This window comes from Sphaerodactylus townsendi, linkage group LG06 (assembly GCF_021028975.2).
Source record: "Sphaerodactylus townsendi isolate TG3544 linkage group LG06, MPM_Stown_v2.3, whole genome shotgun sequence".
Classification (NCBI taxonomy): domain Eukaryota; kingdom Metazoa; phylum Chordata; class Lepidosauria; order Squamata; family Sphaerodactylidae; genus Sphaerodactylus; species Sphaerodactylus townsendi.
The window spans coordinates 59350663-59375004 of NC_059430.1; the positions used below are offsets into that span (position 1 = coordinate 59350663).

The 24342-nt window shown below is 41.5% G+C and overlaps 1 protein-coding gene across 4 annotated transcripts; it reads left to right on the forward strand.

The window, feature by feature from the left end:
* Positions 1-478: 478 nt before the first annotated feature.
* On the forward strand, positions 479-24338 carry BEST3 (bestrophin 3). 4 transcript variants are annotated; one of them, XM_048502334.1, is made up of 10 exons: positions 479-641; positions 2581-2750; positions 4580-4674; positions 8376-8609; positions 14815-14969; positions 15338-15415; positions 16032-16184; positions 20482-20562; positions 22136-22287; positions 23395-24338. In XM_048502334.1, the coding sequence occupies exons 2-10, from the start codon at positions 2599-2601 to the stop codon at positions 24332-24334; spliced, it is 2040 nt and encodes a 679-aa protein (XP_048358291.1). In that variant the 5' UTR covers positions 479-641; positions 2581-2598; the 3' UTR covers positions 24335-24338. The 4 variants fall into 4 exon arrangements, with proteins under 4 accessions (XP_048358291.1, XP_048358292.1, XP_048358294.1 ...); XM_048502335.1 differs by lacking the exon at positions 2581-2750; XM_048502337.1 differs by lacking the exons at positions 22136-22287; positions 23395-24338 and adding an exon at positions 21176-21210.
* The last annotated feature ends 4 nt before the right edge of the window (positions 24339-24342 follow it).

Consider the following 24342-nt stretch of genomic DNA (forward strand, 5'->3'; position numbering starts at 1 on the left):
CTGAAGAACTGTGACTAGCCCAAGATCACCCAATAGGAATGTAGGAGTGCGGTTCACCAGATAAGCCTCTGCCACTCAAGTGGAGGAGTGGGGAATCAAACCCAGTTCTCCAGATTAGAATCTACTTGCTCTTAACTACTGCATCACACAGAATCCCCTCTGAGAATATGAAGAGGGAATGCATTGTCAAAGTACCAATGTTTCAGACGGTTGGTGTGGGAGGCGGAAGCTATCATCTTATATGGCACCATGCAAAAAAGAAAAGCCGGATTCAAAAAGTTTGATGCAAATCATTTCAGCAATTCCTCATTCAAACCAAAGGTGTCCTCGTTTAGATAAGCAGTGCAGTGATAATTATAGATTAGAAAAGAGCCAGATCAGCAGCTGCTGCTTGCGTTTGTTCCTGGCTGTAACTGACAGCGGTCAGGAACTTGGCAAAAACAGGCTTCCAGAAGTGGAAAGACACGTTAACCCCTGTGCTTGTCAGTCCACTCCTCTGTGCGCTCCGGAGCAACTGAAGCCCTGGTAAGCCGGGTGCCTAAGGTGAAGAGGGGAACAAATGCTCCTGTGCTAGAACTACTTGAGGTCCATAGAAGATCACAGATCATCATCTGTGTTTGCATGGCCATTTAGAATTGTAGGTAAGTGCATACAGAATTGGAACATAACTTTACTTTGCTGCACCTGAGTTAATCTCTATTGCATTTTTAGAATGTCCAGATTTCATTTTGGCAAATTCTGTTTCATAGAAGAGCCTTGTTTATGCAGATCTGGCAGATTCTAGTCCTTCTGCGTTTAGATAAAATTGATGTTTTCCATTTATCTATACTTTTTCCATCACTTGTTTGTTGTTACATATTTATCTCACCTGTCTTCAAAGGAGTGAGAAAGACAGAGGGGTTGAAGGCCTCCCCCACTAATTTCATCCCCACAGCAACTCTGTTAGGTACGTTTGGGTGTGAATAGTCCAAGCAAACTTCATAACAGAATGAGGGGTGCTTAAAACTGGGTTCCCCTAGACACTTCAAACATCACTCCTCTATGTTTTAAAAGAAACATGGGTAGATGCCAAGAAAAAAGAAACTAGGGTGACCAGGTACATAATATAAGCACTGTACACATATACACACTCTTATGCATCAGTTTATCTAGCTTGGCAACACGCCAATAAAGTTTACATTTGAAAATAAAATTCTGACTATTTCCATTCTTGGTGGCTGTTTTTCATAATGAAAAAAATGCTTCCCATCAGGAATTGCTACCTCTCAAATGCTTTTCAAAAACACTGCATGACTGTTTCATTAGGGTGAGTTTATTTGGTTACCAGTTCAAAGGGGAAGGGTAATGTTTTTACACTGTCTCATGAGAATGATCACTTTTGCTTTAAAAATCTTTGTTCCCTCCTTGGGATGCACTGAGAAATTCAGTAAATAAGTGGTCCACTGCTAATACTCTTGAGGAACGGGACTTATGTGAACTGAGGCCCAAGGGGCAATCCTGCCATTCATTATACATATGTCTAAGTTCCACACAGTTTATTTACACATGAGCAACTAGAACAAGTCTGCAAGCAATGTGTTTAGTACTAACACACACACAAAAAGAGAAGGAAAGAGAAAATAAGTTTGGGTGCTGTGTGGTTTCCGGGCTGTATGGCCGTGTTCTAGCAGAAAATAAGTTTATTGCAAAGCCCAAAGTGTATGACAAGAACTGCACTTCATAGCCTTGTTATGTGACTGCTTGTCTGTCTGTCTGTCTGTCTGTCTGTCTGTCTGTCTGTTGGGGCTATATTTAAGATATTTTTCCTTCACCCAGGCTCCAATATACTGCCAATAACAGCCACACTCATACACTTTCTAACTGTCAACCTCATAGTTAGCATAGTTAGTACTCACAAAATGTTTCATTAAGAAGACCAATTTGTAGAGTGCCTTATCCTAAGAATTACCCATTCCTCTACTGCTGATTGCACATGGGAAGTCACATTCTGAGCACACTGGGGGGGAAAACAGACCACCAAGCAGTAAATTATGGCATAGCTGCTAATACCTTGGTCTTCTGCCATTACTGGAAGTTGAATAAGGCTTTGTGAATACATGAAACCGCCTGGAATCAGATCACTGGACTATCAAGGTCAGTAAACTCTGGCTGACAGAAGCTCTCCAGGATCTCAGACAGAGGTCTATCAAATCATTTGCTTCCAGATCCTTTCCCCTGGAGATTCCAGGAATTCAACCTGGGACCTTCTGCATTCAAAGCAGGTGCTCTACCACAGAACCAAAGCCCCTTCCCCATTCTGGGTGCATTCTCTGTAAGCAGAATTGCCGCATATGGAAAATTTGGTGTCATCAGTCTGGGGACACTGTGATTTTTTTATGGCACATGTTTAATACCATACAGCCATGAAGAACAGCTTGAGAAAATATAGAATGAAATCACAGCATTCATGCAGCCAGTTGCGAATATTATGCTAACCCAGATCATGCTGGCAGCTAATATATGTACTGTATATGTACCAGTCAACAGTCTGCATAAAATGTGATTGGTTTCCTGTTGTGTTTTGACCTTCTATTTTTCCAGAAGCAGTCATCAGAGAAGATGACAGTCACTTATTCCAGTAAAGTTGCAAATGCTACCTTCTTTGGCTTTCATAGACTGCTTCTCAAATGGAAAGGAAGCATCTACAAACTGCTATACAGGGAATTCCTTCTCTTTGCTAGTCTTTACACAGCAATAAGTATACTATACAGGTACATCTTTTTCACTTTTGTGAAACATGTTGCCCCTCTGGTGTCATATGTGATACTCATTGCAATTTCTCCTTGGGTTGTGATTGATGTGCCCAAAGTATCAAGATTTGTCCAATACCATTTCTATAATAGCACATCAATCATATAATATTGCTACAACAGTAGAGCAAAAACAAGATCATTTGTACAATCCTCATGGTAAAAATCAAAGAAATATGCACTTAAAAATTATGCCAATGAATTATATCAGAGAGAAATACATGAATTGTTGAGATGGCTTCAAACTGTGAATCCACCTGGATGTCAGCTCTGAGTATGGTGAGTTGCAGTGAAGATTCAGTCTGCTTTAAAACTGAATATGCACATTAGCAGTACAATCCTAAGCAGAGTTACATCATTCTGAGTCCATTGATTTCAGTGGACTTAGAGTAAAGCTCCACTTTGGATTCTAATGTGAATCAACTCTATGTTTATATGAGATTTCATTCCAAGTTATTTGAGCTACAGCTCATCAGAAAGCTATATTATTGTAGCCACTGTTATGGACACAGTGAGTCACCAAACATCAATATCAGCTGTGTAGAGGACCTTTTCCATCAGTGCCCTCCCAGTATCTCTGACAAGGCCTACCACTCTGTGCTCTGGAAGTTGTTATTCCCATTTGCCCAGAGAAGCAGCAACAATCACAGTGCCAGGAAGATCAACTAATGCTGCTAGGGGCGAGCAACAGCCTGAGTTCAATCTGACACCATCAATAACACCTGGTATCCTAAAGACATATAGCTTAAAGAAGACGTTCCTTTCTCTTGGCTTCAGAAATTTTCTCAGACCAGCAAAATAATATGGCTCAGAAAGTATGCTCAGATGCTCAGATATACCATTCAAAAGCTTGCAACATTATCCGAACAGGTTCTGGTGGGTTTTCCGGGCTGTATGGCCGTGGTCTGGTGGATTTTGTTCCTAACATTTTGCCTGCATCTGTGGCTGGCATCTTCAGAGGTGTATCACTGAGAAACCACACCTTTGCATAGCAAGTTCCACCCAAACACTTAATGATTGGTTCCCCACCCTGGGACATGGACAATATACCACACTAAACTTTCCCTTCTCACTTTGACACAGTGTGAAACAGACTTTTCTCTGTGATACACCTCTGAAGATGCCAGCCACAGATGCAGGCGAAATGTTAGGAACAAAATCCACCAGACCACGGCCACACAGCCTGGAAAACCCACCAGAACCATTTGAATCCGGCCGTGAAAGCCTTCGACAACGCATTATCAGAACAAACTATCAACTGATTTTATACTGTGAATCACTTTGAGAACTATCATAGTTGAAAGCAGTATACAAATACTATAAAATAAACAGGTTGCATTATACAAGCTGAATGTGTTTGAGTGGAGGTTGATGTGAATATGTAGTTTGCAGCAGCCACAGTCCCTACTATTACAACCTGCATAATTTATTGTTCCCGTTCCTCTATTTTTTGCTAGAGGATTGTGTAAATGTGCTTCCTTTTGGATGGTCTGCATTACTAATGTTATATTGCTAATATACTGGTTTTTAAATATTGCTATAGCACATTGAACATTGAACCTATAACACATTTGAACATGTTTTTATCATCCATTTGATTTTGCTCATCACAGAATTTCCCATTCATTTGCCTGTCTTAGAAGTACAAGGCCTGTCAGCTTCCTTATCACCTGCCATGTTAGGAGTAAATATAATGCTGCATTATCCAGGTTTCCCATTCACATTTTTAATGTTTAACCATTTGCTCCTTTTATCAAACTCATTAACAAGCTTTTATTTTTTTCTTACAGATTTTTTCTTACAGGAAGCCAAAAGAGATACTTTGAAAAACTTTCATTATACTGTGACAAATATGCTGAACAAATCCCAGTAACTTTTGTGCTTGGTAAGGTCATGTTCTATGGAAACTAAACCCACAACATACCTCCATTAAGAACCTTTCCACTGATTTTCCAGGAGATAGTATCTTAGGGAAAAACAACACATCAACTCAGCAAATGCAGAGAGAGAAACAGCAGACAGGACAAGACAGAGCTTGATCCTTTGTAAATCTTTCTTAGAAATGCCCTGCAAGGTTAATAGAGATGGGAATCCCCTATGTCCTTGTGGTGTTATGCTCAAATGTAGAAGGCATACTAGAAACTAGTATTCTGCAATAAATCACCAGCATTGTTTAATATTAAGATACCCTGGTTACCTGAAAGGAAGACCAGGAATGCCATCAAGAAAAATAGGGCATCATATTACATTTACAGTTATTTCTTTTTATTTCTTTATTCATTATGGAGATACATATGCCACCTCTTCAGACTAGAAGCTGCTTACAATTAAAACAATAAATCATCTATATAAAAAGAACAGGCCATTAAACCAAGCCCTGGGACATAAGCAGCATACAATACTATCCATAAAACAATTTTCAGTCCAGAAGCAGAACATTTTATTAAAAAAAAATTAATAAAAGCCTCAATAAAAAATGGGGTTGCCAGCCTCTGGAATTACACTTCATCTCCAGACTACAGGCATCCATGATTCCCCTGGAGAAAATTGATGCTTTGGAGGGTAAACTCTGGTACTGAACCCCCCTGAGGTCCCTGTCCTCCCCATATCTCCAGGAGTTTCCCAACCAGGATTTTGCAACCCTACCCCCCTCCATTTCCCACCAGTAGCTAAGAGGGATCTGGCAACCTAAAAATATGTTTTGGTCTGGTGCCTACAAGACAATAAAGAAATCACCAGGCAAGCCTCAAGGGAGGCAAATGTATCAGAGAAAAGGTGCCACCACAGAAAATGCCCACTCCAGATTTAGGTTGTAATGCAGATTGTAATGCAAAAATGTAGTACACTGTGCAGATTGCACAAATCCTGCCCTGATCTTCCTGTTGTTCATCCTCAAGCATACCGTGTTTCCCCGAATATAAGACAGTGTCTTCTATTAAATTTTGCTCCCAAAGATGTGCTATGTCTTATTTTCAGGGGATGTCTTATTTTTCTGTGTTCTGTTCGTCGGGCATACTTCCAAACAAAAACTTTGCTATGTCTTACTTTCGGGGGATGCCTTATATTCTGCACTTCAGCAAAACCTCTACTACGTCTTATTTTGGGGGGATGTCTTATATTCGGGGAAACAGGGTATGAAGCAGCAACTTAGGGCATGCTAAATCCACTATGAAAAATCACATTGCACCAGTGAAAATTCTTGATTCAATTGCACATCAGATGCATCATGAGCAGACATCAGTGTTCAACTGTGGCCTCCCAATGGCTGCTTAGAGTCCTCATGCAACCACAGGGTCCATGGTTGCACTCGGAACATGAGAAGGGTCAACAACACTAGTTTGTCTTGGGTTACTTCCTGGCAGGGGTATGAAAACCTACCCCTTGTCACAAAAGAGACAGCAAATGGCATGGAAACAGTCAGGTACAGCACCCACATACACCTCATCTCCATGCTGCTCACTGCATCTCCCACCTTCATCCACTCCTCCCCTTTTTCCTGTCTCTTGCTCTTGACAAATCTGCAGACTCATCAACAATGCCTCCAAGGTCCCCTGAATCCACCTCACTTTTCTTTAACCAAACTATAGAGGGGCAGCATGGTTTGGCAGGAAAAGAAAGAACAGTTCCTTTAAAGGGCTGCGAGGAGGAACACCATGTGACAGCAAGATTTGGCATGCCATTTTGAAAGTAAACACTACCTTTCCCTCAGTGGCAACAGGGGGAGAGTGTCTGCATGGACTCTACCCCATATATTTCTCCTTTGATCTGAAGACAAAGGCTTATTTTTTCTCCAGTTAAGGGAAAAGGCTCAGGAATTGCATGAACTCTGACTGAAATGAACATACTGTCATGACTGTTTTTAAATATGTGTGTTAGCCACCTTGAGCCTAACCTTAGCCAAGGTGGGCAGGAAATCAAGTCAAATAAAATAAAAATAAAATAAATGTGAACATTATCCCTTAATATAGGCACTTCCTTCATTCCATGGTGGGAAAATACACCTGAGGAACTAGTACTAGTTTATCTGAGCTCCCCTATAAACAGATACGTTGTGTTAAAGGCCATTTGGCTTAGACTTGAGCAAGAACTAAAACATTTGGTAAAATTTGGATTCTGGTATTTCTGGTTTTAAAATTATGAAAAACAAAAAAACCCGGAATATCTGATTTGTAAAACGTGGAAATATTGGGATTTCTCAAAAAAAAAAAAACACCAAAATTTGGCTTTCCTGAAAAAAAGCAAAAAGATTCGAATCCATTTAACATTATGGGAGATTTTTTAATTTTTTTTATTTTCTACCTGTAGGGGGTGCATTTTTAAGATAGAGGCACCAAACTTGCACGGTGGCTTCGGGAGATTCTCTTAATGAGACCACCCAAGTTTGGTGAAGTTTCATATAGGGTGCCTGTCAGGGGTGCATTTTTTAAGATAGCAGCACCAAACTTGCAGGTGTGTCTTCAGGAGACTCTCTTGATGATACCATCCAGGTTTGGTGAAGTTTGGTTTGGGGGTCCAATTTTATGGACCCCCAAAAGGGGTGCCCCCATCTCCCATTGTTTCCAATGATTTCTAATGGGAGATGCAGGCTACCACTTTGGGGGTCCATAAACTTGGATGCTCTGAACCAAACTTCATCAAACCATTGTGTTCTTATCAAGACAGTCTCCTAAAGCTACTCTGTAAGTTTGGTTCCTCTTCCTTGAAAAATGCACCCTCTACAGATACCCCAGAAATCACCCAAATTCTCCCATTGAACTGACGGCTCCATTGCAGCCAATGGGGAATTTCTGGACGTGTATGCAGTGAGCACATTTTTCAAGATAGAGGCACCAAACTTTCAGGGTGGCTTCAGGAAAACCTCCTGATAATAGCATCAAGGTTTGGTGAAGTTCAGTTTTGGGGAAGGGGGTGCTATCGGTCCTCAAAGGAGTGGCTCCAATCCCCCATTGCCCCTGAACCAAACATCATCAAAATTGGGTGCTCTCATCAGGAGAATTTCCCAAAGCCACCCTGCAAGTTTGGTTCCTCTACCTTTAAAATGCACCCTCTACAGGCACTCCCAGCAATTCCCAATTGGCTACAATGGAGCCAAGATAGAAGAATTTGGCAGCCTCTTCAGCATCTATCTATGGAGGGGGGAAAGTAAAAGGTTACTTTTACACTATTAAACTATTTGCAAACTTAGAACCTTCACTCTTATTTGAACCTGCTAATATCCTATTAAGAAGGAAACTGAAACCCTACTGCACTGAATTAAATGAAACTCTAACAAACTGTTGCAAAGCCCTTTACAACCAGCCTTTAATTAAATCTAACAATTTGGAAAACTGTGGCTCAAATATAGAGAACCCAGAAATATTACCACCTTTCTCAGCAGAGAAACAATCCCACCCAAAAAAACCCCTATAAACTAATGTGCGGAGACCCACAGACCCTCCCAGCTCCCAACAACACCAGAAAAACGAACAAAAACCAGCAAACACAGAACCAGCAGGAAGGGAAGCCACCAAAAAATTTAGAAGACCCAAATTCATGTAAGTTTTACAGCAAGAACTGTGAATCATTTTGTTTTCTTTTTATTTCCAGGGTTTTATGTTACATTAGTAGTGAACCGATGGTGGAACCAATTTGTCAATTTGCCATGGCCAGACAGAATTATGTTCTTAATCTCCAGTACTATTGAGGGAAGAGATGAATATGGCCGCTTACTTAGAAGAACTTTAATGCGTTATGTGAATTTAACATCCCTCCTAATCTTTCGTTCAGTGAGCACAGCTGTCTACAAAAGGTTTCCAACTACGGACCACATAGTGGAAGCAGGTAATGTAAATGTCCATTATTTTTCACCTATGTCTCCATTTCTGTCCAAGTCAGGTGGCAATAACTGAACTGTCTTTACTGTGTACAAATATGCTGATAAGGCATAGGAATTTTCACAGACAAAGCCAGCACTTGCAACCTTGTTCTGAGAAAGGCCAATCAGAAAATGGTTGATTTAGAAGGATACTAACTCACCAGCTACACAGCCATAACAAGTTACAGCATTAGTAGACATTAACTTCACAGGCAGATACAGTTTCTTTAAAAGCCTAGATTCAAATGCAGGAAAACCATCTGTTTTATTTAAATGGAGGCCTACATAATACTCTCTCCATACCCCATGACACCCTAAGACTAAGGCTGCCAACTATGAGTGATGAAATTTCTGGAGATTTGACAGTGGAACCTGAGGAGGGCATCGTTTATGGAAGAGAGGGATCTCACTGGGTTATAATGCCATAGAGTCTACCTGCCATGCAGCTATTTTCTCTAGAGCAGGGGTCCCCAAACTACGGCCCGGGGGCCAAATGTGGCCCCCTGAAGGCATTTATCCGGCCCGCCAGGCATGGCGGCGATGGCTCCATTCATGTGCAGTGGGGGCTCGAGGGAGAGGAGGAACCAGCCCCAACGGCTGTTGATTGCAGTTACATGAGGGCACCCCCAAATCTCCATGAATTTTCTGACCCAGAGTTGGAAACCTTACACGTGGCAACGCCTGCTCCGCCCTTCCCTCTCGGCTACTCCATGTGTTGCTCTCAGGCTTTCTGTTCCGCCTCACTCCCATTGGCATCAGCCAGGCTGGCGAATCGCTCGCTGGCTGCTAGGGAGGAAGGACCCAGGAAGATACCTAATCCTGGGTTAGATGGAATGCTTCATTGGGAAAGTTCTGCTTTTTTTTTTTACAGGGGAAGGTATTCCACAGCCTCCCCAACAATATTTGGAGCCCAGCCTGTACTTGACATACTTTGGTCACTGTTCTAAAAATAGACCATGACAGAAAGGCTGAAAGGTGAAATCCAACATTTTACAATCATTTGTGCATAGGAATTCGTTCATAGTTTTTTTTAGTCCGGCCCTCCAACAGTCTGAGGGACAGTGAACTGGCCCCCTGTTTAAAAAGTTTGGGGGCCCCTGCTCTAGAGAAACAAATCTTTATATTCTAGGGATCAGTTGTAATTCCAGGAGCTCTCCAGGCCACACCTGGAGGTTTGCAATCCTACCTAATCCTTGTGTACAACACTGTTGATGTAGGGGCCAGTGGCAGCAGACCTGTTTTCAGATCATAATTCTTGCCTTCATTGTGAACAATAGGTGATCACGATGGTTTAAAATTCTAGTTAATATAACTTTTTTCAAAGAATAGACTGGAAAAGAAGCTAGGAATTGTGAATGGAAAAATAGCTTCCCGCCTCCTGATAGTACTCTGGGGAAACCCATAGTCACATGTCATGGCTATAAGTTGGAAAAAACAAAAACATGTTGGGAGCCTGTTTTATGACTCTGCATCTCACCTAATTTGGTACTTAGTTGTGATTAACTTGTCCCATTGATTTCAGGGGAACTTGGACTTTAACAATCTCCTTAATTATTTTGGGGCAACCAAGGTCTCAATTGTTAATAACCATTCTATTTTCTAGTCACTGATCTGGGAGCTAGAACTATCTGAAGCACACATGCACTGTGTTGTCAGGTATGCTGTAAAATAAAATTTGTATCTCCAGGCAGCAAGAGCTTCACACAGCATATGTCTTGTTGTTATGAGGTCACTGGTGGGGCAGTGATGAGAAATTAATATGAATGGCATTAATTAATATGAAATTAATATGAATGGCAGGGGGTTTTGACTGCTCCAGAGTACCATGAGATAGCAATGTGATAAAATGTGTATGAAGTCCACATTGCAATTTTTTTCTGCTTTTTACAACAGCAGCTTTTAACCATGCCTTGTTTAATTTGAGAGGGCCCTCGGGGACAGGATAAAACTGCTTCAAATAAAGCTGTATCCCAGGTCACAGGTTCCCAATGATCCTATGTCATGCAGAGGTTGGCTTGTTAGACTTTTAAAAAGAACACCCAAGTTCAAACTTAATTAAGCAATGAAACTCACTGGGTAGGGTTGCCAGTTTTGTGTTGGGAAACACCTGGAGATTTTGGGAGTGGAGCTTGAGGAGGGCAGGATCTAGGGAGGGGAGGGGCTTCAAATAGTGTGTAATGCCACAGAGTCCATCTTCCAAAATAGCCATTTTCATTCATTGATCTCTTTCACCTTATAATCTCAGGAGATGTTCAGATAACACCTGGCAATTTGTAACCTTATCATTTAGACAGGGGTGTAGCTAGGGTAAATGGAGCCCGGGGCAAAATCTGAGTTTTGCGGCCCCCCCCCCCCCATTTGGGCAGCATCCCTCCCCCACCACGACCAAACAACATTTTTTGCACCAGGTCATCTCAAAGTCACCATTGCATTATAGAACATGGCCCAACACACAAATCTGAACACACCCAGGGCTCCCTAGTTTAAACAACATTGAAAGTGATGCTATTTTTTGAAGGCAGGGAATCCACCCTGAAACAGCATCACTTTTAATGTTGTTTAAACTACAGAGCCCAGATTCTCCTTTTAAATCCACCTTAAGGGGATACTCTGGGCTCCCTAGTTTAAACAACATTGAAAGTGATGCTGTTTCAGGGTAGATTCCCCACCCCAAACAGCATCATTTTCAATGTTGGTTATTGTGGGTTTTCTGGGCTGTGTGGCCGTGGTCTGGTGTATCTTGTTCCTAATGTTTCACCTGCATCTGTGGCTGGTATTTTCAGAGGTGTATCACAGAGAGAAGTCTATTATACACTGTGTCCAGCCTTCTCTTATAACAGACTTCTCTCTGTGATACACTTCTGAAGATGCCAGCCACAGATGCAGGCGAAATGTTAGGAACAAGATCTATCAGACCACGGCTACACAGCCTGTAAAACTCACAACTACCAGTTGAATCTGGTTTTTGAAAGCCTTCAACAATACTTTTAATGTTTTTTTTAATCTAGGGAGCCCAGATTCTCCCTTTAAATCCACTCCAAAGGAGGTGGATTTAAAGAGAGAACCTGGGGAAAATTTGAGGGTGCCTGTCAGGGGAGCAATGTTTAAGCTAACAGTACCAAACTTTTAGGTTATCTTCAGAAGACTCTCCTGATTAAGCCACCCAGGTTTAGTGAAGTTTGGTTCAGGAAGCCCAAAGTTATGGACCCTCAAAAGGGTAGCCCCATCTACCATTAGCTCCCATTGGAAACAATGGAGGATGGATCACCCCTTTTGGGGGTCCATAACTTTGGACCCCCTGAACCAAACTGCACCAAACCTGGGTGGTATCAGCAGGAGACTATCCTTATGATACCACCTAGGTTTAGTGAAGTTTGATTCAGGGGATCCAAAGTTATGGACCCTCAAAATGGTAGCCCCATTTACTATTAGCTCCCATTGGAAATAATGGAGTATGGGGTCACCCATTTTGGGGGTCCATAGCTTTGGACCCCCTGAACCAAACTGCACCAAACTTGGCTGGTATCATCAGGAGAGTCACCTGATAATAGTCTGATAGTTTGGTGCTGCTAGCCTAAAAACTGCACCCCCTGCAGGCCAAAAATGGGAAAAACCCTGAAAAATAGAAAAAGCCACTAACGAACCTGCAATTTTTGCGCCCACCACAAGGTGGCGCCCGGGGCACTTGTCCCCGGATGTCCCCATGGTAGCTACGCCTCTGCATTTAGACATATTTCATCTTTTTTTTCTTTGTTCAAGAAACTCAGGATGGCCTCTTGCCCACTCCAGTAATCATGTAAGGCTGGTTAGGACGAGAAAGAGGGATTTGGGTGACTTTTGATTAATCCCTCTTTCTCATCCTAACCAATCTTACATGATTACTGGAGTGGGCAAGAGGCCATCCTGAGTTTCTTGAATAAAGAAAAAGATGAAATGTGTCTAACTGATCTTTCATTAACTATCCCTAATTTAAGCACTGGTTAATAAATATGACACTTGAAGACCTAGTATGGAGGTGGTAAAAGGAGGCTGAAAGGAAGGACAAAAAAGAATCACATCCAGGACCAGGATGCTTAGAAATTATTTACATCTACCATAATGTTAGCTTACAGTGATAGTGAACCTTTTCGAGACCAAGTGCCCAAATTGCAACCCAAAACCCACTTATTTATTATGAAGTGCCAACACGGCAATTTAACCTGAATACTGAGGTTTTAGTTTAGAAAAAACGGTTGGCTCCGAAGCGTACGTTACTCGGGAGTAAGCTTGGTGGCAGTCGGCTTTGCTTTGAAGCAACCGTACAACTCTTCCAACAGGTGAATCACGACCCTAGGAGGGTTTGCTCAGAAGCAAGCCCCATTGCCAGCAACTGAGCTTACTCCCAGGTGAAGGATCATGCTTTAGTTCTTTGCATGAAAATCAGTGGGGCTTAACAGGGTTACCCATCAACAGGTTCCCCATCACTGGCTTAGATGGAATGAATACCACAGATTAGGAAAGGTACCACCAAGTATAAGAGGAGGCCTGTGTGTTCAATGAACAAAATCAAGGAAACCATAAAAGGCAAGAAGGCTCCTTCTCTCCAGGAGAGAAAGGGGGGATATAAATCCAAACTACTACTCCTACTCCTCCTACTCCTCTTCCTCTTCCTCTTCCTCTTCCTCTTCCTCCTCCTTTAAAAAGTAAAAGCCTTTCCCAAATAAGGTAGAAAAGAAGAATCACAGATTTTGGCAAAATAAATGTAAGTTAAAAATAAATTTCCCTATGTGGAAAGGCTAAGGAGTGTGTGGGGTTTTTGTTTAAAGAAATGACAGTTTTCAGCATGACAGAGGTTTATAAAATTATGCATGTGGTGGAGAATGTGAATAGATTGATTTTTTTTATCCCTCTCACATTATGCTAGAATTCACAGGCACCTAATAAAATTGATGGACAATAGGTTCAGAACATACAAAAACAATGGTGTATTGGCAGGAAATGGTGCCCAGGGCACCAGTGAAATTGTGCGCGCGCACACACCCCACACACACACACACACACACACACACACACACACACACATACACACACTAATTGCAGTGGGAGAAGCAGTTGGGGGTGAACAAGCGGGAGAGCAGCAATGGAGTGCCAGGCAGGACAGTAATGGCAAGTGACAGGGGGCAGATCAAAGAGCAGCGGCAGGCAAGTCGGAGAGCCATAGCAACGATGGGGGGCTGGGTGAGCAGGCAGGAGAGTTGCAGTGAGCAGTGGGAGGGTTGGGCGAGCAGGAGAAAAGTAGCGGGAGGCTGGGGGCAGGTGAGAGAGCAGCAGCAGGTAGGCAGGAGAGCAGCAGTAAGCAACGGGGGCCCAGGCAAGAGGACAAGAAAGTAGCAGCAGGGGAGCTGGGCAAGCGGGAAAGCAGCAGTGGTGGGGGGAGGCAGGTGGAAGATTAGCAGCAAGAGGTCGGGGCTTGAAAGGACTGGCCAGACTGCTGAGTGCACCTGTCTGATCAGTGGGCAAGTGCCTTTGCTGCCGCTATGACCCACCTCCTGCTGGTGCTGCCCCTGCCCCCACCAGGCCCTACTTGCTGAGTGAAAAAACTAGTCAGGCTGCTGTGTGCTGCCAGTGGGCCCTACTTCTTGTTCTTGGTTCTGGAGGGGAGGGCGGAGGGAACAGCCAAAAGGTGCCCCCGCAGTGACTTCCAAAAGTGGTGCCCAAATCAGGACATCCCCTGCCCCCCCAAGATACGTCTCTGGACAAAATGAAATACTTTCTCATTCAAAGAATAACTGCTATAAGATGCAGTGATAGCTGCTATGTTTAGATGGCTTTAAAAATCATTAGCTATATTCATGGTAGATAGGTTCATCAGTCATTATTGGCCATGATGACTAAAATGAAACTTCTATATTTAATAGCAGTATTTCTCTAAATATCAGTACTAGGGGACAATTAAAGGAGGAGGCTTTGGCCTCCATTTTCTGCTTGTCGACCTGATTGGCCACTGTGAAATAGAATGCTAGACTAGATGGGCCATTGGTCTGATCCAACACAACTATGTTTGTGTTCTTAGCATTCATGTATGTGAATACTTCCAAAGATTCAGAAGTTATTCAGTCATTTTTCCACAAGCAACTGTTTCAAAACAAGAAATAAAATAACAGAAGCCAGCTATATTTCTTTTTAAAACAGGTTTCATGACAGCAGAGGAAAGGAAACTATTTGATCATCTTCAGTCTCCCCATCTTAAATACTGGGTCCCATTTGTCTGGTTTGGAAATTTAGCATCTAAAGCACGAAAAGATGGAAGGATCAGAGACAGTGTAGATTTACAGACACTGTTGAATGTAAGTAATAAAAAGCAGCAGAACATTATAAAAATACTTGATACCCAAGGCTGAAATGAAAGGCAAAGTATAGTAGTGGACAAGGACTTGGTACGCCTGGGTTCAAACCTTCACCCAGCTGGGTAATTCTGGGCCAGTCACGCTCTCTCAGGCTAACTCTCCTCAAAGGACTATTGTTCTGAAAACAAAATGGAGGAGATGGGTACAATGTGGTAGACCACTTTGGGTCCCCATTGCAGAGAAAAGCAGGATATAAATATCTTTATTAATTAAATCTCAGCATGCCATAACAGCAGATCAGTCAGTGATATTAATACATGACATTATTCTGGATAACACATTGTACATTTTATTTTATTTTAATTTAGGAGATGAATAGATATCGTTCATGGTGTAGCCTGCTATTCGGTTATGACTGGGTGGGAATTCCACTAGTGTACACACAGGTAATGATTGCAAATTTCCATGATTTCCAAAGTTTGAAAACATCTTGGGTGCTGAGTTTAAATTTCAATCTATATTTAAACATGATCTATTTAAAGTGATCTATTTAATTTTTAAAGTGATATATGTCTCCTCCTGCCCTTCAAATTCCAAGAGGTTTTAGGGAGGGAAGGGGAATGGAGAACCATTCAGCTGGGCCAAATCACTTTTGTCCAACTTTGGAGTGGTCCACCCTCTCCCATGATGCATTTGCTTAAACTAGCATGTGAGTAGATTTATTTGTACGTGGCCAACAGGAGAACAAAGAGATATGAAGCGGTCTGTAGCCCTCAAATAGGAGCAATGAAAACCTGCAATAGGCAGATGCGTAATTAATGCCCCCCTCTTTTGTTTTGGGTTGAAAAATAACTTCTCTTTTCTGTTCAAGTTATATTTGATGGCAATTAAATATCAGAAAATATATTTTAAAATATTACATATCTCAGTTTGTATCATGTTTGGTATAATCACTGTGTATTTTTAAAAGTGTTCAAAATGTTATGGCTTTTGGATAAAAGGTGTTCTGATTAAATATGAATTTATTAATAGCAGTATTTGAATGCAGTTTATTTATTTTAGGTTGTCACACTGGCTGTATATACCTTCTTCTTTGCATGCCTGATAGGACGTCAGTTTTTGGAGCCTGATCAGAACTATCCAGGTCATGATTTAGATCTTTACATTCCAATCTTCACATTGTTACAGTTTTTCTTCTATGCTGGATGGCTAAAGGTAAAGTGTCTTTGCAATTATAGGTGACTATAATTTTTTTCTAATTTATCTCAGAAAACTGATAAGAGAGAGTAATCCAAGTGAACAGAAGTGAAAGGGCTCTTGGTTAATGCTGCTGTCCATATTTTTACTGTGTTCTACAGAGCTGAAGTAACATTGGGTTAGATCCTACCAGTGCTTGAGCAGAAGCAGCTCTGAGGGGAAAACATGGGTGGGGATTGTTGCCTGATTCTCCCTGCTCACTGCTGCTGCTTATATGGCACTTCATCCAAGAGTGTCCCCCAAACCGCAACAGAGTTTCTTGAAAAACTAGGAGCCCCTGGAAGACATAGGAGGCAAGAAAGACCCAGGTGATTTCCACACAGCAAAAATAAAATGTCCTGCATGCATTTTAAAAGGTCTATGTTAGCTTTTTTTTTTTTAGTTTACACACAGGGCCTTTCCCCACTCACCATTTGGAAGATCTTTTAAGATCTTTTAAACCATGTCCATTTGACTCCGCTGCTTTTGAGCATGGAAGCGAGCTCCCCACAGCCGTTTTCGCTTTAAAAACCTCACTTAAATAATGCGCGGTCGGAAATGAGCATGCCCCAAGACCACGCCCTCAAAAAAAAAAAGGAAAAATGACATGCTTGGAATCACTAGACAAAACAAACTTTTATTTTACTTTTCAAATGGAAATCGCATACAGATGAGGTCCAAAAAGGTTCCTTTGTGGGGAACCTTCAGAGAATCTCTGCTGCAGCACACAAAATGGCAGGCGCAAGTAGCTAACGTGAAAGTAAGAGGTTTGGATAGGAGAAATAAAGCATTCCTGCCTGCTTTTGTTCATTCAGCAGGCAGGAAGCTGTTCAACACGGGTGCTTGGGGGGAGGGGGAAGATCACTAGTTTAGCAATTTGAAAAATAAAATGTTTTGAAGATGTTTTGAAGGGGAAAGCTGTGTGAACATCTTTCCCAAGACACTTTTTTGAAGTCCCCAAGACATTTTATTTGTGCTGTGCGAAAATCACCCCAGTTGTGCAAGATCTTTCTGCTTGCAAAATCAACATAGCATCTAGTAGCTTACCCAGTGAACACAAAATGCCTTTCTGCACAGGAGTGCCAGGACAGCTCTATGCCAACCATATTTATTACAAGGGGTTGAACACATTTGTACTGCAGATAATGGACACTACAAAATGTTTGGCATTTGGCATTTTTTGAGAAAAAAGCAGTGAACCAGAAATACTGCAAATGCCAAACATTTTGTAGTGTCCATTATCTGCAGTCTATTCTCATATATCTATTCTCATATATATCCTATTATTATCACTGCAAGTTTGTTTCCTGCCACTTGTTAAACAAGGGAACTATGAATGTATGTACATAAACAGACTTCCATTCTGCCCAATGAAGAGTCCTGTGAAATGCAAAGAATGAAGATTCTTGCACCAGTCTAAGCCAGGGCTACTTGAAGTCGTCTACTTAACAAAATGCAGTCTTCACAGTGGAAACCATGAGAAATTGTTTCTATGCAATAGTGCTCTGTAAACCTTTTTCCACATGTGACAACTCAGCTGCATGGAGAGTCTTCATAACCAAGAATGTGTGGCACAGGTGTGTAGATTTCCTCTCATCCAAAAGAAAATCACAGTGCAGAGTTTGTATGGGTCATCTATTGCCATAACCACTTTTTAATAGCTTGTTCTCAGAAGCAGCCAAATATCTTCTACATATAGAGAAAATAAAAGAATATTAGTAACTGCCATATAGGTTTTCAAGAACAGAAAGCAATAATGACTGCCCCTCAATCAGGGGCATAGTTACAGAAAACAACATACAGGGCAAGATGTTAAATCAGCATTCCCCCCACCACTCCCGTCCCCACAAAAAAACCTCTGTCGTTCCTTTGAAATTCAGTTGAGTGTCCTTCTAGCTGAGCAAATCTGAGACTGAGGTTCACCCTCCCTGACCTTGTCCCTCCCCCAGACTCTTGCCAGCCTCAGCACCGCTTGGCTGGAAGAAAAGTAAACTGAATTTTAAAGAAACTGCTCCTTTAAAATTCAGCTCACTTTCCTCCGAGTGGCACCAAGGCTGGCAAAAGACTGGGAGTGGAGACAGGGACAAGGCTAAGGGCTACACACTCCTTCTCTGGCCTTGTCCCCTGCCTTCAGTCTCTAGCTAGTCTTGGCACTACTTGGCTAAAAGAAAAGAAAGCTGAATTTTAGAGGAACCACAGGGGTTTTGTGTGGGGGCAGCAGCAGGGGCAGTGGTCAAGGCACGCCCAGGTACCTGGTGTTCAGGATTAGGGTTGTCTCAAATCTAAGCTGCTACATAGAATAATATCCACCACCCTATATAATTTGGCCAGGAAAAAAAACCAGGATAAAACTTTTCAGATCTCCACATGAGAAAGAGAAGTACATACCATAGATTCTGACTGACAGGAATCATTCAATGCATTCCTCCACTTCTACCACTGCTAGTTCACTCTGACAGTTTCCACAGCACAGAGACCTTGTCATAGAGCAATCAATAGTTTGAATATGAGCTAGTCATTAAGTGGTAGAGTGCTGAAGTGATAGAATGGATTGTACACATTCAGACCACAGATGAGGGATTTCATTTTCCTACAGATAACACTTGCAGTTATATAAATGAACTGATTCGGGGGGGGGGGGGGGGTTACATGGTGGGGAACTGAAAATGCGATTCTTTTCCACCTTCAGTCTAAAGAGACTATCCTACCACCACAGGATTCTGTCAGCCTTGTTTTATACACAAATAGGTTAGGCTCTGCAATGACATTAAAATGGAATGCAGACTTCAAATGACACTGTGGAGGGCAAAAATGTTGTATTTTGAGAAAAAAATTCATTTGTGGGAAAAAGAATATAAGTGTTAAAATTCACCTTATCCTTTGTAAGCACAGTAAAACAGACAGTTTGAAATCATTCATGGACAACCAGTCATATATATAGGACAATGGTTCACTCATATGAGGAACTGCTAATCCTGTTCTATGTTGTCCTGACTTAGAGTATAATCCTGTCTATTGTTGCAGCCAGAAATCCCAAAATAGCACTTAATTGTTCTGTGTTGCATTCCTTTTAGAGAATGATACCATGTGCCCCATGGCAGGCTAGCCAGACCTCGAGCCAGTGCAAAGTTTCCCCCTGTAGTCACTCTTGAATATATATTTCATATTTCATTTCTCTGGCTGGCTGTTAGTTCACTAATGTCTGCTAAGCAAGTTGTTCCAAGGAGTCTTGTGGTTCCATTTCTATGTTAACAGTGATGTAATTTTACATGAAATCATAGGTCTTCCTAACACCAAGAAATACTAGCTTGTCTGCTGAGAAAACCACATCTAATTCCTCATTCATTTTTGAAGGTTGCCTCCATCATATAGAAAGTAGGAAGGTCCAATATTTAAATCTTAAAGAGCATGCAAAAGCTTCTGCCCTCTTCTTCCCAGCCTTTATTGTATTTGTTTTAAGCTCATTTACTGATAAGGTAATAACACCCCACCTTCTAGGTCAGAGGTCTTCAAACTATGGCCCTCCAGATGTTCAGGAACTACAATTCCCATCAGCCCTGCTACTTGGCCATGCTGGCAGAGGCTGATGGGAATTGAAGTTCTTGAACATCTGGAGGGCCATAGTTTGAAGACCTCTGTTCTAGGTGATCAGCGCTCTCAAACAACAGTGGAGGTAGCCAAGTTTCTCTCAATCACTTTAAGGATGTGTGACTCAAAGTGCAATACTCTGTAACTTTTAACTTTTAACATTCAATGCCAATAAAGGTGGTGGTGCTGATGTTTTATCTACAGGGTGTTTTATACCTCATCATTTTGCCACACATATCAACCACGAATCCGAGCAACTTTTCTGTTGGTGATAAAGAGATGAAAAGTTTTCTATGATAGGTCTGGATTGGGAAATACCTGAGGATTTGGAGGTAGAGGCTGCAAAAGGTGGAGTATGGGGAAAGAAGGGAACTCAGCAGGGACGTGAGGTCATAAAGTCCACCCTCCATTTTCTTCAGGAGAAATGAACTCTGTAGTCTGGAAGTCACTAGTAATTCTTGGAGACCTCCTGACTCCACCTGGAGGTTGTAAACCCTTTGACCACAAAAAAATTGGAAGATAACTGGATCCCAACCCTAGGCCACATCTCAGGTTGTTTCTTTCACACACTAGAATGCAATAGAATATTTTGAAATGGCTTTGAGACAGTGAATACCAATACAATTGATCTTCATTGGCTTCAGCACTAGGCCGTACACCCATATCTTCTGTGTGAATCTTACTACAGGTTGCTGAGCAACTTATCAATCCATTTGGTGAAGATGATGACGATTTCGAAACAAATTGGTGCATTGATAGAAATCTGCAGGTAAGATTACCTTGCATCCTTTATTGTTATTCAAATGCTATAACCTTTCCTTTTATACATAATGGTATCATGTAGCCTCTAAAATGGGACATTACTTAAAACACAGAGTGGGTCTTTCATTTTCTCATCTTGACCATTTTTAATTTACTATAAAATATGTTTTCTGTGATTGATAAATATGTGATACTAGCAATAAAGTCCGTTGTACAAACAAATACAACAGGCTTTTAAAAAACTGTTGGTGGGTTAATAATGCCCACCAAGAGGGTCAACCCCTTCTGCCTTTCCTTCACTCTTAGCTCCATGTCACCAGCTCTCTCCTCCTTCTCCTCCTGAATGCTTGCATAGGCATGCAAGCCTATAGTGGTGACTGAGGGGAGCAACCACTCCTGCCATTCCTCCCTCCCTCAACCCAGTGTCATCAGCTCCCTCTTCCTTCTCCTCCTGTTTCTGAACACCTGTATTGCCGTGCAGCAGTTATGGGGAGCAGCTGACACCTGTGCCTGCTCCTCCTCAGGCAGCTGCAGATGGTACAGTGACTATAATTATTCAGCAGTAGGGGAGAAGGGTGAGTGTGCAGAGAGTAACCACCACATTCTGCTGTTTTGTTTAGGTTGTTTTGACCCATTCTGTGTAAGCCCTGCCCCCCAAGCTGTGTATGTGTAGTGATTGGCTGGAAGTGAGTCATCGCCACCATGGCTAGCCTTTTATATAATAGGATTATATATGATGAAACAAATAACCAGAAATTTACAGTTGGAAGGTATTAAAATTTATTTTAATTAATTCCTGGTCCTCTTGCAGGAAAACCAAGCCTAGTCTAAGTCATATCTAATATCTACTTGCCTAGCCTAGTTTTTGAGCACATTATTGATACAGATTATCCTTGTTGTTTCATTGCTGACTCATGGTAAAGACACACTTATTTTCCCTATCCTTTGGCTGAAGAGATCTAAATTGACAGAGATCTTTGATCTCCCAGGCTGGACGGTTTTATTTTAGATGAAAGCTATTGAGGGAGGGTGTGGAGAATGAGAATCAAGAGTTTTTAGCAATTCCCACTCAACCCCCATGTTATTTCTGCAACTTAAAGTGCTCCTCAAAAGCTGCTGGGTTTTTTTTCCTTCTTCAGGACAAATAGCAATTGGGGACTAGTCTATATTGAGAAAACAGTGCAGAGAGGAAATTGTAAACATCTTGCCTTTCCCAGCAGAATGTTGACAACCCAATTCCTGCTCCTTGACCTATGGCTTCTTTGATTTAAAAAAAACTGGTATAAGATCTTGATCTTCAGTGTCATGTCCAGCTTGACTTTCAGGGTTCATCAGCCGGTGGACTGTGTCAGTTACCAACTTGATGTAAATATTCCATTATCCACAGGATTAATAAGTTGCACCTCATACCCATGTGTCAGCTTTATGCCACCACTCTGTCTATTTTCCAACCCCACCTTATCTTCAAAAAGAATTTCAATCTTCACCACTCTGATTTTGCTTCCTAATATCATAACTAAACTGAGTGCTGAGTTATTAGAAAAGCTGCAAATATTTCTAATTCATAAACATTATCTTAGGTATCACTTCTGGCTGTTGATGAAATGCATATGAATTTACCAAAAATGAAAAAAGATATTTACTGGGATGATTCTGCAGCCCGCCCTCCATATACACTAGCAGCAGCAGATTACTGCATTCCATCTTTTCTTGGATCTACTATTGAAATGGGGTATGTGGTTCTAAAAGTTCTTTCCAAACATGGTCAGAAACTATTCTTCACCAACTCAGCTTACCAGATCATTAAAACACATTCCAATGAAGATGCTTTTGTTAGACTTTAAGGTGCCACTGGATTCCTGATTCATTTGATGTAGTGTGAAGGAGCTGGCAAAGGCCATATTTATTAGATGTCATGTTTTCTGGGATGTTTCTGGATGTTACATCTCAAAATATGTGGAAAACATTCTAATTCATATTCATGATTCTAGGTATCACTTTATTCCAGAATAAGCTATCAGAGTTCACTTCAATAGATGTATGAACTTCAACCACCCCTTGCCTCCACCACCATTTTCTCTCATCTCCTTGCTCCTGCTGGGCCCTGGTACACACAACAAGAAATCATGCAGTATCTTCTTCCTGTGCCTATGTTGTTCAGTTTCAAGGAGGAGCAATAGTGATGTGAGGAACAGCCAGACTGCACTTTCTTCCTTTGCAGTTTTTCCTGTTACCTTTATGACATGTGTACAAACCACAGTGATAGCAGCTCCCAAGTAGCAGGGATGACATGAAAAGGGGGCCATAGACAGGGCCAGATAGATGGAGAGCTTAAATGAACAAAGCTGAGGTGTTGAAACCCATAGATCTGTTCTGCTGATGGCGGTTGCTTTCTCCAGTGCAAGGCCCTTCCCCCTGATGGATTCAGGAGGCTGTTCTGCTGGAGACTCTCACATCAAAGGAAAAGCACCATATTTAACAGAATAGAGCCATGGAATAAAAAATGAAGTAATGAAGATATAGTTGACAAGGAAGAGAAAGATGAGTGTCAGGAAAGAAAGTCTGGGTTTGTCAGTGCAAACATGCTGGGTGAAAGAAGGAGTGAAACATATCCAAATATGTTGTAATCCAACCACAAATTATGCTTACACAAATTGTATTAAAAAGCAATGGCCTTTGTACATATACTACTAGTTGCAGATTTACCATTGCAATGTATACATTTGTTAATATTCTGAAACTTAGGTCAAATCACACTTCAGTTATGACTGCTGCAAGTGACTTCTATTGATAAAACAAAGGTTAAAAGTAACAGATGTTTTCCTATATTATTTTGTAGTCTGGCCGATAGCCAGTTTCTCCAGGGAGACAACTGGATCTGTGATGATGACAAACCCAAACGGCAGAATTCAATGCTGAGAAAAGTGAAGCGATTTCTGAGTGTCCGTGAAGAATCCCCCACTCCAACCAAGAGGGCCTACCAAAGGCAGTCAAGTGAGAATTCAGTTTTTTTCCCATCCCATGAGATGCAGCACATTGGCAATTTACAAGAAATGCACTCTAGAGCAAGACTTTTAAGCTCGAACAGTAGGAAAAACCATGAATGGCATGATAAGAACTTTAGGATGCCTGAAGGCATGGATCTAGGGATCATCAGAGAAACTAGCAAGAATGAACCCACAGAGGTATGCTATCAATCCAGTCTGGATGAAAGCATATCCAAAACGGACTCATTGGTCTCAGAAGATACTGTTATTGTAACAAAGGACAATGAATCCAAATTGGATCCACAAAGAAGCAATTCCACTAATGTCCTGAGAGAAGAAGTTTCTGGAAGTCAAAGTGAGTCAGACCCCAACTTGAAAGAAGTTAAATTGATCCTGTGTGGGCCAGACACCACCCCTGCAGATTCTCCAGTGTCTCCTTCAGAAGTTGATTCACTTCATATGGACTCAGAACTAGTGGATTCGTGTACAAGCATAACAGACAGAAAACCACCTGACTTATTTCAAAGTGCAGAATCTGACATTCCGGATAATCAACTATGGGGATCTCAACATTTTCATATACACCCTATGGTATCCAGCACAAAAACTGCACCTGTTTTAACAGAGTCTGGAACAGCCTTTGGAAAAAGCAGTACAAACACTGAAAGCAATCCAGTGTCTACTCCAGTTGCTGTAAATAAATCTGACATCTGTAATTTACTAGAACAATTAGATACTAAAGAAACAGATATAATTGAGTTTAGTAATGAGAAAAATAAAGGAAATCTCTGACAAATCAG

Excerpts from the sequence above, each read along its gene's own strand:
- BEST3 (XM_048502334.1), top strand. The coding sequence starts at position 2,599 with ATGACAGTCACTTATTCCAGTAAAGTTGCAAATGCTACCTTCTTTGGC. Across the intron at positions 2,751-4,579 it reads GCAATAAGTATACTATACAG|ATTTTTTCTTACAGGAAGCC; the intron begins GTACATCTTTTT and ends TTTTTCTTACAG. Across the intron at positions 15,416-16,031 it reads TTCCACTAGTGTACACACAG|GTTGTCACACTGGCTGTATA; the intron begins GTAATGATTGCA and ends TATTTATTTTAG.